The 14,883-nt window shown below is 43.0% G+C and overlaps 1 protein-coding gene across 13 annotated transcripts in view; it reads right to left on the bottom strand.

The window, feature by feature from the left end:
- Positions 1-14,883, bottom strand: part of DEPDC5 (DEP domain containing 5, GATOR1 subcomplex subunit) — a 137,138-nt gene that overhangs the window by 47,874 nt on the left and 74,381 nt on the right. For 8 of the 13 annotated variants that reach the window (XM_045067719.1, XM_045067779.1, XM_045067927.1 and 5 more), the window contains 3 exons: positions 5,754-5,819; positions 2,253-2,436; positions 1,627-1,787 (listed from right to left, as the gene is read on the bottom strand). In XM_045067719.1, the coding sequence (XP_044923654.1) occupies positions 1,627-1,787; positions 2,253-2,436; positions 5,754-5,819 (411 nt within the window). The remainder of the gene's footprint in view (positions 1-1,626; positions 1,788-2,252; positions 2,437-5,753; positions 5,820-14,883) is intronic. The other 5 variants (XM_045067747.1, XM_045067833.1, XM_045067950.1 and 2 more) reach the window with 1 other exon arrangement.

The following is a 14,883-nucleotide window of genomic DNA, read 5'->3' as shown; positions in this document are numbered from 1 at the left end:
CCATGACACAAGGTTCATTTATCAGCCAGAGCAGAACTAGATGCCAGAGGAATTATGAACCACTAAGGGACACTGATCAGCTACTCTAGAGAAAAGTAGGTAGGAAGGCTGGACAGGGCCACTGACACTAAAGGTGAATTCATTCCACTATTCTTGGGATAAAGGACAAAATCATGTGGCCTTGTGAGGCCTCGGTCTCCTGACATGTCTGAATATATCTCTAGCTTACTTCCTGTACTCCACCCCACCAGTCTTCATTTGAGTGCCCAGAAAGTGTCACGGTGCCTCCCACCACTCGGCCTTTGCACATACTAATCCCTCTGCCTGGCATGCTCTTCCTACCTACTCCTGCCCACCACTCTCAAACTGCTTCTCTTCCAAGTAACTCCTGCACATAGTTTAGGTCTCACCTCAAACATCACCTCCTCAAGGAAGCCATCCCTGACCCTCTAGACCAGATTAAGTCTTGTATTAAATATACTCATAGCCCTTTGGTTTTTCCCTCACAATCTTTATCACAATGAGGAATTATATTTCAAGTTTTACTAATGTTATTTTTCCTCACTGGGAATGTTATTTTCCTCACTGGGCTGTAAGTACAAGGACACTGTTGAATGAATGAATGAATAAATGGCGATTCATTCATTCATATATTTATCAACCCATTTTGCTGTATACCAGACACAATCATTTTCATTGCAGGAGATAAAAACATGAAGATGAAAGAGTCCTGGCACTCAGGAAGATTAATATTCAGTGCAGTCTAGAACATGAAAAGAAGGCAACAAGTGATAAATATCATAATGGGTTTTCAAACAACATCCAGAGGGAGTCCAAAGCCTCATCATAAGCAACAACTGGTCCATCCAGGACCACCAAGCTCCCCATCACACTGCTTTGATCCTCTGGCCCGAAGCACTTTAATGGGGCCAAAGATATCTGAGGCTTTGGACTGGGAGTTTAGGAGAATGGGGACGCTCAGTAGCTATAAAAAGAAAGTGGGAGAGTAATGGATTGTCCTGGGAAGTGATCACTGCTTTCTGATCCTAAGCACCCATACTTTATTCTCTCTACCTGACTTATTTTAGAAAAACTCTCCAGAGCCTGGCTGAGCCTCAAATGGCCTCACTGAGTCTCTGTCACTTATTAGTCTCTACTACTCACAGATGATCCATTATTGCTTCATCATGCTAAGCTTCAGTGACAAACAAGAGAAGATGCAGCCAGAATGGGGTGGAGGAGTATAAATTCCAGGTTTAAGTAACATCTGAGAACCTGCTGTGTCCAGGACTTGTGCTAGAAATAAATATCGGGTCTAAAATAATCGCAACGTACATTGATAGCTCAGGCCTGGCTCAGGTGCCTGCTACTCCTAGGTGCTGCCAAAGCCAGGCTGCAACATTCCTGAACTGGGTCACACCCCTTCCTTAAAAGGAGAGCAGTAGATTAAAGAGAGCTTTAAGATAAATCTGGGTGTAGCAGACTTTATTCTTCATGTAGAAAGAAAAAATGTTGTGTTGAAAAGTAATTCTCTCCTGGATTTATCTATTCCCTACTATCTTGAGAACCTACTTACATGAATTTAGTAGAAAAGAAAAAAATCCAAGTCCAAAGAGAACAACTCACCTCGGCTATAGAGCGGGCTGCTGCTCAGTGGGGGTGGGACAGTGGAGTTGGGCTTCGGTGCCTTGGGCTGCACTATGATTTGGTAGCCCTGCATGAGACGCTGGCAGATGAACTCTTCAAACACCTGCTGGGCCGTCATCTGCACACCCTCCTCGTCCCTTCTGAGAAAACAAACGGTTGTTCACATGGACATGCTTGGTCCAGGGCGAAGTGACACTCAGTCCACACTCCCATCCTCTGTTTTGCTTTGACTCCACAAGCCAGCCCTGATAAGCACTCCATGGTGATTCATAAAACTAACAATCTACAAGCCAGTTTGGGGAGAAATGATCATTTCAAAGACGCAGAGGAAGAAGGCAGGGAATAGCTAACAGCTGTTCCTAGAATAGCTCAGATAGCTAATCTTAGGAAAAAAAGATCCTATCTAGTGGGTCCAGAGCAATTGCCACAGAAAAATGTGAGAAAGCACCCATGAGGAGAAATGGTTAGAGAAGGCATGTACACAGAACCCTAAAGAAAAAAAAGGACAGTTCTTACTTCATGAAATTCTCTGAACAGAAAAGGAAGACATAGGTTTGAGAATGCAGTGTTTGGACACGCATCCAAAACCCTCCTCTGACACCAACCTGTCGATGTCTGCTTCTGGAAGGAGATCGTAACAGCCCTCCGTGTAGTCGTTCTGCAGGCCCTGGCGGTCGGGGAAGTAGTCGGTGGTGAGGGGGAGGCACGCCGGAGTAGTGAGAGATTTCCAGTCCACTCCAACTGTGCAACAGAAGCCTGGCACTACAGGGGGAGCAGACAGTGTCAGAACTGCCTCGTGTAACAGAGGAGAAAGGCACGTGTGGTCACCAGGGCAGGTGTGGGACATGGGCGGGGCAGGAGGGGAAGGAGTTCACAGTGAACAGTGACAAAATGGCCAGGAAAGGGGATGAAGAAGGTAAGGGGTGGGGGGGGAGAAAGAGAGAAACAGAGTTTGTTAGACAATGCAGTGCACATGCTCCTCCAATCCCATCATGCAAATGGGATTCACAGCTGGTACTCATTTTCTGCTGATCTTAAGCTACAGCCACAATGCCAGTGAGGTTACTGCAGGGCAGCGCAGGCAGAGTTACATGTCAAAGCAAATCAACATTCCAAGAGTTCCAGCCAGAGCCTCTCTGGAGGACTACAGAGTGGCTGGTGGGGAAAGAAGAGCTCAGCCTGATTTGGGAGCGAAGAGCACATGGTAGCAGAATTGAGGAATACTTCCAGAATTGCAAAAGTAAGCCACAGATCCAAAAGGGTAGGAGAAGTCAAAGAAGGATGTCTGGGAAAGTTACAAGGCCAGGACTTCAAGAGACAGAGTTTAATGATCTAGAAAGGAAAGCTGCAATCAGCAGAGTGGGCCCAATCACACGGGTCTGCCCTGAATTGCCTGATCTTTGGTTAAAGCAGGGTTTCTTCACCTTGGCACCACTGACATTTTGGACTGGGTAATCCCTTGTCATGGGGGGCTGTGTTTTGTATTACAGGATGTTGGACAGCATTCCTGGACTGTACTTACTAGATGCCAGTGGCATCTCCTGGGTGTAAATACCGAGAATGTCCGCAGTTGTTGCCACATATCCCCCTGGGGAGCAAAAATCCTTCCCCAGTTGAGAATCACTAATCAAGGTAATAGGGCAGTTATCTCTTTAAATAATTTAAGCAAAGATTATTTTTCAAATCTCTAGACAAGGGAGCAATAGGAAACAGAAACACTCCATGCCTTTCTTTGCCTCTGAGTCTCAAGCAAGGGATGCCTTCAACACTGTATCTTTTGTACAGTGCTAATGTGGCTCACAGCGCGATACACCCCTGTTGTCTCATCAGCCCTCACATGGCCACCCTGGAGCAGGGACTGCAATACCATCAACCCCTTTAAACACCTGGCCAGGCCAAACCTCCCAGAGGTTACTCGATCAGAAGCCTCTCTGCTTAGGGATCTTCCCACCATGCAGTGACAGAGACACACATACTAGCCAATACAACAGAGTCCCATTTAAGCAGAGTTAAAGGACAAGAAAAGGACCCGTATGCTAAGTCATAGTGGGAGACAAGCCCCATGTAGCCACCACCTTGGGAAAGAGGATTTGACCTGCAAGAGGCCTAACTCCAAGGTCTACACAAGTCTGAGTATTTTGTTTGTGTGTTTGAATTCTATCTTACTGTGGTAAGCTCACTTAACATGGGAACTCTCTTTAAAAATGTTTAAATGTGGGGCGCCTGGGTGGCTCAGTGGGTTAAGCCACTGCCTTCGGCTCAGGTCATCATCTCAGGGTCCTGGGATCGAGTCCCGCATCGGGCTCTCTGCTCGACAGGGAGCCTGCTTCCCTCTCTCTCTCTCTCTCTGCCTTCCTCTCCATCTACTTGTCATTTCTCTCTGTCAAATAAATAAATTTAAAAAAATTTTTAAAAAATGTACTACACAATATTGTTAACTTGGGCACAGTGCTGTACGGGTCTCTAGAATTATTCATCATGCATAACTGGAACTTTACACCACTGATCAGCACCTCCCCATGTCTGCCTCTCCTCACACCCCTAGTAACCACCATTCCACACTCATTCTACGAGTCTAACTATACATAGGCCTCGTTAACTTATTAACACTTCCAGAATTGAAAACACAACCCAAAAGAGCCTAACTGATCACCCCAATTTCCCTAAATGGCAGATGAAGGGGTGAGTTTGTTTCTACTTCCTTGTTAGGACCAAGAGCAGAAGGAAGACACAGACCAAAACCACAGTGGGAAGCCAGAAGCACAAGGCAGTTGTATCTTCATGCCCTCTTAGATTGTTCTGGCTCTCGTTAGAGTCCTATCCCTCAGGATCATGAACATCTTTCAGAAATGTTTTCTGCTGGGCACACACCAAGACACAGAGAATTCAAATGCATGGTCCCAAATCCCACGGTGAGAAAGCTCCTGATTCTTAGTTTAATGGTGTTCTTTCCCTGGGAAAAGACTGTGGTCTCTTTTCTAACTCCAGCAACTTCAGGCCCTATAAAGAGGGCCTTTGAGGAGGACCCACATCAAAACCATTAACAATGATAAACATGGATTACAAAACCCAGTCCTAGGGTTGTACAGAAGTAACAGGTTCATCTATTCATTGCTGGAAGCTTTCTGGAAAATAATCAGCCTGCCAACTGTACTTTGGGGAAAATATATTCTAAGGATGTGAAGGGAAAGAAAAGCTATACCCACTGCATCATGCATTACACCTGCATTCTACATTATGGCTAAGAAACTAGAAACCACCCAGATGGTCACCAATAATGAATGATTATTCAAACTGGGATGTAATGTGTTTAACACTGCTATTAACACTGCTATTAAAAAGGGCCCTGAAGAGGCTGGGTGGCTCAGTTGGTTAATCCACTGCTCAGGTCATGATCCTAGAATCCTGGCATCGAGTCCCACATGGGGCTCCTTGCTCAGCCAAGAGCCTACTTCTTCCTCTGCCTGCTCTGCCTGCCTCTCCCCCTGCCTGTGCTTGCTCTCTCTCTCTCTCTGACAAAGAAATAAAATCTTCAAAAAAGGGCGGTGGGGGGTGGGAGGTAGGAGGGGCTGAAGAAAAAGCAAAATGATTATTATGTTAATCATAAGCCAGGGGAAAAAGACTCAATAATATATCTCTACTGGTTATAGCTAAGTAAAATAAAGTCAATCAGGTGGTAGGATTTAAGCTGTTACAGATATTGAGATGTGTTCTTCCTGCACAGATGTTTCAACAGATAAAGATGATTTTTTAAAAAATGCAACCCAGTCAAACAATTTCAACTACAGGTATATAAACAATTCCAGTCCCTCTTATTCCTTTGTTCCCCAGAGCCATCACAGAGCCTTTAAGGGCTAAGGCCAGCTCTGGACCAGCATAAGGACCTCATGGGAATTCCATTACCCTTCCCACATGCCCTGAATCACATTCCAGAACAGGTTATCTGGCCCCTCTCACTTTCCATTGGAGAGGCTGCCGAGTATTCCCTTACCACACTGCCTTCTGGTACCCCAGAGATGTGTAGACTGCCTATAGGGTTCCCCTTGTTTCCTTATGCTCTGATCACCTCCACCCTGACCCCACCCTAATTAGCTGCCCCCTCTTACTTGGGTCTGGAGAGGTAGAAACACTGTCCTCTAGGGAATCCTTATTCTGAGTCCTAGGATTCATACCTATGGAAAGATGAAAACAGGTTGTTTTAATAAGGCTCATTCTGCAGAAAAAATGTTATGGCCAGTTATGGTTGAAAGAGCCCAAAGTTATAGCTAAAAATAAAAATGTGAATCAAGTACAAGTTTTATGCTGAATATTTCAAATAGCATAAAAGAGTCAATCCAAGAAAAATGAACAATCTAAAACTTGAAAATAAGCCAAAACTTTACTCTGAGATTATCAATACCACTCTTCGCCCAATGACAGTTAGCATTCACATACATGTGCATGCACACACACAGACACACACACACACTGGCAAAAAGCAACCCACCACTTATTTTAAGAAAATGGCCACATTTCAGTCATTTCAACTAACTGGAGAAAACTTTAGCAAATATAAAATGACCCACTTAAAGTTCATTTCACTCATCAGTCATCCTTATCATCTGGATTTTTCTTCTCCAAATCTTGGTTTTCTGGAATATGACCTAGGACACATCAAAACTCACCACTTTAAGGAAAAACAATGATTTTCCCTATAGGGGGTCTGAAAGGAAAAACAGAAAGATTCTTTGAAATGCAACTTATTGCCTGAAAAGTAACAGAATTAATTTTAAAGTACATATCAATATTTAAAGGTCCCTTTCTAAATATATATTTACTAGAAAATTATGATACTTTAAAAAAGATTGAAAAAATCCTCACCCAACTGTCAACAGTGGCTATCTGCAAGAAAAAGGTGGAAGAGGTACTGGGAGGTAAACCAGAACTCGTATTTTTTATTCTAGATATTGTGTGTCATGTGACTCTTTTATAACAAGAATAAATATGTATAAATCCCTTATGGAATCTCTGAAAAGACAAGCCACGATATGGGAGAGAGCATCTGCAAATCACTTACCTGGCAAAGGACCTGACCCTGAATATATAGAGACCTCAAAACTCAAGAACAAGAATAAAATAACCTGAAGAGAAATTGGGCCAAAGATTTGAAGACTTCACCAAACATATTCAGAAGGTAAAAAAGCACAGGAGACGATGCTCAACATCCTCAGCCATAAGAGAAATTACCTCTACAGACCTCTCACAATGTCTAGAATGACAAGTCATGCCAAGTGTGAATATGGATGTGGAGCCATGGAAAACCTTACACATTGGTGGTAGAAATGCAGAATGGTGCACCACTTTGGGAAAAAGTTGGTTTCTTTAAAAGTTAAACAGACCAAAAAAAAAAAAAACAAACAAACAAACCAGACAGGGGCTCCTGGCTGACTCAGCTGGAGAAGCACGCAATTCTTTTTTTTTTTTTTTAAAGATTTTATTTATTTATTTGACAGAGATCACAAGTAGGCAGAGAGGCAGGCAGAGAGAGAGAGAGAGGAGGAAGCAGGCTCCCTGCCAAGCAGAGAGCCCGATGCAGGGCTTGATCCCGGGACACGAGATCATGACCTGAGCCGAAGGCAGCGACTTAACCCACTGAGCCACCCAGGCGCCCCAAGAAGCACGCAATTCTTGATCTCGGGGTCCTGAGTCTGAGTCCCATGTTGGGTGTAGAGATTACTAAAAAAAAATCAACTTTAAAAAAAAAGTAAAATTAATCTCTCTGATATGAGGAATTTGAGAGGCAGGGTGGGAGGTCTGGGGGGGAGGGAAGGAAAAAAATGAAACAAAATGGGATCGGGAGGGAGACTCAATCTCACTAAACAAACTGAGGGTTGCTGGGGGCAGTGGGGGGAGGGATAGGGTGGCTGGGTTATGGACATTGGGGACGGTATGTGATATGGTGAGTGCTGTGAAATGTTGAAGCCTTACGATTCAAAGACCTGAATCCCTGGGACAAATAATACATTATATGTTAATAAAAATAATTAATAAAAAAAAGAATGAATGAATGAACAAAGAAAATTTGGCAAAAAAAAAAAAAAAAAAAGTAAAATTAATGGGGCGCCTGGATAACTCAGTCAGTTGAGTGCTGGACTCCTGAGTTTCAGCTCAGGTTGTGATTTCAGGTTGTGAGATCGAGCCCCAAATGAGACTCCACACTCAGGGCAGAGTCAGCTTGAGATTCTTTTCCCCTCCTACTCTCTCCCCTTCTCCTCTCCCTGCTTGCAGGCACACACATGCTCTCTAAAGATAAATAAATAAAATATTTTTAAAATAATAATAATAAAAGTTAAAAAGATATTTACCATCTGACCCAGCAATTCATGCCTAGGAAATTACTCAAGAGAAAAAAAAAAAACCAATGTTTACAAAAACCTGTTCTGTAAATGGCGGCTTTATTCATAGTTGCCAAAACCTGGAAACACCCCAAATATCTTGCAACTAGTGAAGGGATAAACAAATTAATACATTCATACAATGGAATGCAATTCTGCAATAAAAAGTAATGAACATTTAACAACTTGGATGAATCTCAAATCATTATACACTGAATAAAAGCAGCAAGGCTCAAAAAGCTACGTACTGTATGATTCATGTGCATGGCATGCTGGGACAAGACCAAACTAGAGGGACAGAGAACAGATCAGTGGGGTTGCCAGTGGACAGGGGGTGGGGTTGTATACAAAGGGGCCACACACAAAGAATTGGCGGGGGAGCATAATGGAAGTGTTCTGTATCTTGCTTGATGTGTTTGTTAGTAGTTTTATGACTGTACACATTTGTTAAAAATTCACAGAACTGTACACTAAAAAGAATGAATTGTACTGTATGAATTTTAAAATTAGTACTTTCAAAAAATTTATTTGACAGTGCACACGAGCAGGGGGAATGGCAGAGAGAGAGGGAGAAGCAAGCTCCTGGGGCTCAATCCCAGGACCCTGGGATCATGACCTGAGCAGGAGACAGATGCTTAACTGACTGAGCCACCCAGGCGCCTCTAAAATTAAAACATTTTTTTAAATTTAGAAAGATGATGGCACTTGACCAAAACAGTTTTAGGACTTCTTTTTTTGGAACTGCCTTCAGCAGATTTTTCGTTTTTTTAATTTCTAGTCATCAGAATAAGGAGATAAAACTTACTAAGTCAGACAAATTCAGTGTTTCATTTTATTCAAACGCCTGCTACGAGGCAGGTATGAAGTAGGTACTATTCCTTTTGTACGGACACACTGAAGCTCAGAGAAGAGAATTAACTTAGGGAAGATCACACAGTAAATAGGGGAAAGATGCTTTTAGACTCTGCTCAACTCTACAGATGTTTCATTTCCTGACTCTCCATCTGGGGCACCAGTTTTCGGCTATTGAAAATGTTAGCTGTTCTTTGTCAATAGCCAAAAGCCATTTGAAGCTAAATTTTCTGAAAAAGCGATATTAGCTGATAACATCCATCTTCATGCAACACAAAGCATGGCTCTTAAGAAGCAAAGAGGTGAGGGCACCTGGGTGGCTCAGACAGCTAAATGTCTGCTTCTGGCTCAGGTCATGATCCTAGGAGTCCAAGTTGGACTCCCTGCTCAGTGGGAAGCCTGCTTCTCCCTCTCCCTCTCCCTCTGCCCTTCCCCCTGCTCGTGTTCACTCTGTCTCTCAAATAAATAAATAAAATATTTTTTTAAAAAAAGCCACAAAGTGGATTTTCTTGTTCAGCCTGAGAACCAGTATGAAGGCAACTGGTATAAAACCAGCCACCTCAAAGTATCTCATTCACAAATGTATTCTGAGCAACAGGAAATTATTAAATACATTACCTCACAGATTGAGATGCTAAATTTTTGTCATTAAAGCATATACATCTATTTTTTTTAAGAAAACCCAAATCCAGACTGGGTCTATGAGAACTGAAATTCCTACACTAATAAAGAAACAGTTCAACTTATAACTACATGGGCAATTCTTTGAGTGCAAAGAGGCAAACCAATAGGGATTCTCAGAGCAGCTCTGGCTTCTAGACCAAAAGTAGAACTGGACAAAAGCATATTTAAGGCCACCAGCCTTTTATCACACACGCACACACACTTTAATTTTAAAAAATAGCAATGAAAAACATTAAAAGAAAGATATTTTGTGCTCTTTTATGAGGCTCTTTATACACAGTTTTCTCGCAGTTCAAGCCCAATGAACTGCTGCTCCCACCAGCTCTGACTTTAAGATTTTACTTTCAATAAAATGTACTGGCTATTGGAATGTGACAGCCTCACAACTTAAGGTGACCAAGGTGACACTTCATGGTCAGTTAGCTCTGCTCCAACCTAACATTTGTGAATGAGACCTTACGCTCAACATTCAAAGTCAAATATTCACTCAACTTGGGGAAACAATGCTGAAAATTGCCATCTTAGCTTTGTCTTTTGACAACTCTTCAAAGTCAAGAAATCTGAATTTTGGGGAATGTCGGTGGCTTAGTCTGTTGAGCATCCAACTCTCGATTTTGGCTCGGGTCATGATCTCAGGGTCATGGGATACAGCCCCACATTGGGCTCTACGCTCGTCGGGGAGCCTACTTAAGAGTCTCTCTCTCCCTCTCTGTCTGCCCCTCAGCCTGCTTGTAGGCACACACATGCTTGTTCTCGCTCTTTCAAAATTAAATAAATAAATCTTTAAAAAGAAGAAGAAGTATGAACATAACCTTTGCTTGCTAACCTCAGGCCAAAACAGGTTATCAGTGTGGAGCCTTCAGAACTGGTCCCTGGTGACATCTAGAAACCTGTGCGTGGGGCTAGTCATTTCTCCTCCCTGGGGTACAGAGATGGAACTTAACCCACAAAAATCCCAACCTGGCCTGGATGAATGACTCTGAGGGCCTTTTCTCCAGCTTCCATGTGCTATGATTTCCTCTCTACTTCAGCTATCGGGCTGCCACATGTACCTAATACTCAACACAAATACCAAGTTGCAGATTCTGAGTCCCAATACCACAGGGAAAGAAAGCATGGCATCCAGTTGTTTTCTTTTCCAAAATCATCTACAGCACTTATCCCCAAGGAAGGGAATGACAGTGACTGACAAGTCTTATAAATGGGTGCCCAGTTAAAGAAACAAGAGGGATAAAAATGATCTCCCCAGGCTGCTTGTGGGGCTCAGTCGGTTAAGCATCTGTCTTTGGCTCAGGTCATGATCCCAGAGTCCTGGAATCAAGCCTCGCAGTGGGCTCCCAGCTCAGCAGAGAGTCTGCTTCTACCCTTCCCTTTGCCCCGGCCCCTGCTTATGCTCGTTCACACTGTCTCGCTCTCTCTCTCTCAAATAAATAAAATCTCAAAAAAAAAAAAAAAAGATTGTCTCCACAACCTCATCAACCACCTGGTCCCTGCTGGGGAGCATGGTGAAAAACAAGTGAAGTGTACAGGTATGAGCCCCAGGCAACAATGCTTAAAATGAAATTCTAAAGGGCCAGGAGGGAAACCCACAGAGGCACCACTCCTGTGAATCGTGACTTGCAGATGAATCATGTCCAAAGGCAGGAGAAAATCTGAGTCACGCTTGAGTGCCTGCAGATGGTGCAAACTGTCAAGCCCAGGAGGTAAAGGTGGGGTCACATATGAGGTTCTGTTTCTTTTCTACCTTTTAATGAATAAAAAGATAACTAGTTGTTTAGTTAGACCCCACTTTGTCCCCAGATGAGAAGCTACTGTAACAATTTTGCCCTTAAGGAGCCCAATCTACCTTTGCTCCTCACAATAACCCTGTGAGGCAGGCATGAAGGTGAAGAACTTTATGTCCATTATACAGATGATGAACTGAAGGCTAAACTCTAAAGACCATGAGGGACAGGGCTGGGGCACTACTTCATCTATCATATCATAATGTAGCAGAGGTCACATGTTCAAACTGCACTGTAAACCACTAGGTCTAGCTCCCCACAAGAGGGCTTCCCTTTCATGGTTGTCATCTTGCATAAAACTGCTTCAAACAGAATTGCAAGTGAATGGTGAGCCAGAGCTCCTTGAGGTGAAGAGAACTGGTGCCTTAATTATTTTGTTTCTTCTCAGGCCTTAGCACAGTGCCTACAGTTCAATAAATATTTCTGGAATAGGTAAGAGTATAATAGTGGGTTTTGAGAAAGCAAACCAAATTCCAGGAAGATTGAGGATGGTTTGAAAGGAAAGTCACTTCAAAAACAAGCAAGGCAGAAAAACACTATCCAAGCCTTTAATAAAAGGCATCCAGTTCATTGTTCAACAAGGTTATAAGACAGGAAAGAAAAGCACTCTCCAGTGGAGGAAAAGCTAACCTCAGAAAGCTTTTAATATTCATTCAACTACCTGATATGTGCCAGGAACTGTTTTAAGTTCTGAAGATACAGCCATGAGGGAAACAATCCTTGACTTGTTGGAGCTCACAATAAAAAATACAAAATTAAAAGATCTAGTATAACAGGTGGTATTCTAGAGAAATAATAGGCATGGAAGATGGATGGGGAGTGCCAGGGTAGAGAGAGGCAATTTGGGTAAGACCTAATGGAAGGAATAGAAAAAGCTGTGGGGAGGATGGCCATATCATTTATCATCCAATCCAGGACAACTTCAAGAGTGAAAGGAGACACTATTAATAATTATACAGGACAGTGAATTCAAACCAGGGCTGTCCTGGGCAAACTCAGACATGCAGACCTTACCCATAAAGCTCTTCAGTATGACAGCAGAGCAGAGGGATGAGCAAGAGTGTGCCTCAGATGCAGAGTGTGCCTCATACATTTGGGAAACCACTTTACTGAAGTGCAAGGGGAAATGAGGAGATGAGGTCTGAGAGTAACAATGGGGTCCCAAGAGGCAGGGGGCTCTGTTGGCTACCATAACACCCTTGGCTTTTAATCTGAGTGCACTGGGAAGCCCCAGGGGGTTTTGTGCACAGAAGTTTCATGATCTAACTTCTATTTTCAGAGGGTCACTCAGAATTGCTGTGCTGGAAATAAACTACATGAAAGGACAAAAGGAGGAAGTTGAGAGACCAGCTAGTGGGATACTGCAACAGTCAAGCAAAATATGAAGGTACCTTGGACAGGGCTGGGACTGGTGGCAGTGATACCATATGGAAAGATTCAAGATATATCCTGATAGGTCTGACATTAATTGGTTATTATACATGGTAATAAAAATTAGAATGATTTTTACCTAATCCTTTCTGTGGCTGGCTGACATAATTGATCAGGAAGCACAAGATCAAAGATGGGAATTCAATTCCTATAGGAGCCCAATCCTTCAGTCTACCTCCTAATGACCTCTTGCCTCTTTGAAAACACACGCTACCAATCATAAAGAGACCAGGCAAAGATAAGGATGATCCTACTTAACGTTCTCATCCTGACTAGATAAAGACTCCAAGGAGCCCACACCTTCTCTAAGAAGCTACACATTCTAGAACATATTTATGTAATTATGCACTTGCATACCAATTAAAGAAAATAATTTCATGGGCTGTTCAATTTCATATGTGCTTCTCACATATGGCAGCTTGATCGTGGAAGCACAAATTCATTTGTCAATAAATGTGCTAAACACTGTGGAGAGAAAATGAATAAAGATAAGTTCTTTCAGTCTAGTGCAGAGACAGACATAGAAACAAACAGAGAGATCATGATATGCCAAGTAGTACAATTGCGTTATGCATATGGAGCTCTGTGGAAACATGTCTATCATCTCCTGGGGATGAGAGCGAACCACCAGGGGGGGCTTCAAAGAGAAGGTATTGTTGGGCTTGAATCATAAAGACTGAGCTCATGTCTGCCAGAGAGAATGAGGGCTGAAGATAGAGGAAAAGCATTCTGCAGGCAGACTAGTCCATGCAAAGGAATAAGAGGACAAGGATCTTTGGAGGAGCCACAAGCAATGGCTGGAATATAACATATGCACATCTCATAACATACCCAATAATGGCAGCTCTCATTCACAGAGCACACCCCAAGCATGCCAGGCACTATTCCAACCACCGTATGTGGATTATCACACTGAATGATACAGAAGAAAGTGAGACACATGGAGGTTAACTGGCCTGAGTGCCTCATTGCTCATTAGAAGTGGAATCAGGACTCATATCCGAAGAGTCGACAGCCTGAGTTCTTTCTCCATGCAGTGATGTGCGGACGTGGTGACAAATGAGGACACAAGGCAGGCAGGAGCTATGAACCATGGGAGGGTTTTATACATGGGAAGGGGTGGCTGATCAATTTGCATTTGGAACTATGTCCTTGGTGACAGCAAGGAAGATGAATCAGAGGGGACAGGAACAGGATCTGGAAGATCACTTAGAAGGCTGCTATCATAATCCTGGCCAGAAATGACAGGAGTCATTTCTGAACCAAAGCAATGGCAGTTGAGAATGGAGGGGAGGGGCCAGAGTCAGAAGAAGGAGGGAACAGAAGAGGGAGAGTGGGTAGGTGAACCTCAAGACATGATTTTCGTTGTCAGTACACTAAGGATGAGGTACTCGGGAGTCATCCAAGCAGAGAGGCCCATCAGGTGCAAGCATGATGGTGTCATTAGAGGATCTTCCACAACCATCCCCAAATAAGGACTCTGAAACTTCCTTTTTTCCTCAAAGTAGATTTCAAATTTCCAAAAGATTCATCTTCTGAGAAATCATCTGGTCTACCTTTTCTATCCCAGGCCCAGAACCATTCCAAGACTAGTCAGGGTAAATCTCGATGTTGTTGCCATTGGAACCCAGAATCCCCTTGCTTCAGGTCACCAGTAAAACTAGGTCAAACTATAGTCCTGTGAATCCTAGAGCAGTCCTCATTGGTACAACCCACTCCAAACAGCCTGAGAAGTTCAAAGTCTAGGTTCCTATAAAATGGTCCCTTGGCTTAGCAAAATGGAAAGGTTGCCTTTATGATGTTCTGAAGGCACTTCACAGGAGTCTGGTAGCCCAGTGAAATTTTCAGAACCCTGAGTGCAGGCATAAAAAATATCTTATCCCCAAACTGTTACTCAGTTCATTTTCTCATTTAAAGAGAAAGAATAAAAGAAAGAGAGAGAGGGAAGAAAGGAAGGCGGGAAGGAGGGAAGAAGGGAAGAAAATGAATTAATTATAATCCTTTAGGGATTCATTTACTACCAACTGCTTTTCAATGCTTAGCCACAGACCTCTAGAAATATTGTTGGATAAAGCAACCAACAAATGGAAATAACACTTCATACAACCAAT

The sequence above is a fragment of the Mustela putorius genome, unplaced genomic scaffold (assembly GCF_011764305.1).
Source record: "Mustela putorius furo isolate JIRA1106 unplaced genomic scaffold, ASM1176430v1.1 tig00000081_pilon_pilon_pilon, whole genome shotgun sequence".
In the NCBI taxonomy this organism is placed as follows: Eukaryota; Metazoa; Chordata; class Mammalia; order Carnivora; family Mustelidae; genus Mustela; species Mustela putorius.
Note: the sequence above shows the minus strand (reverse complement) of the source record. Positions and strands in the feature narration are given on the sequence as shown.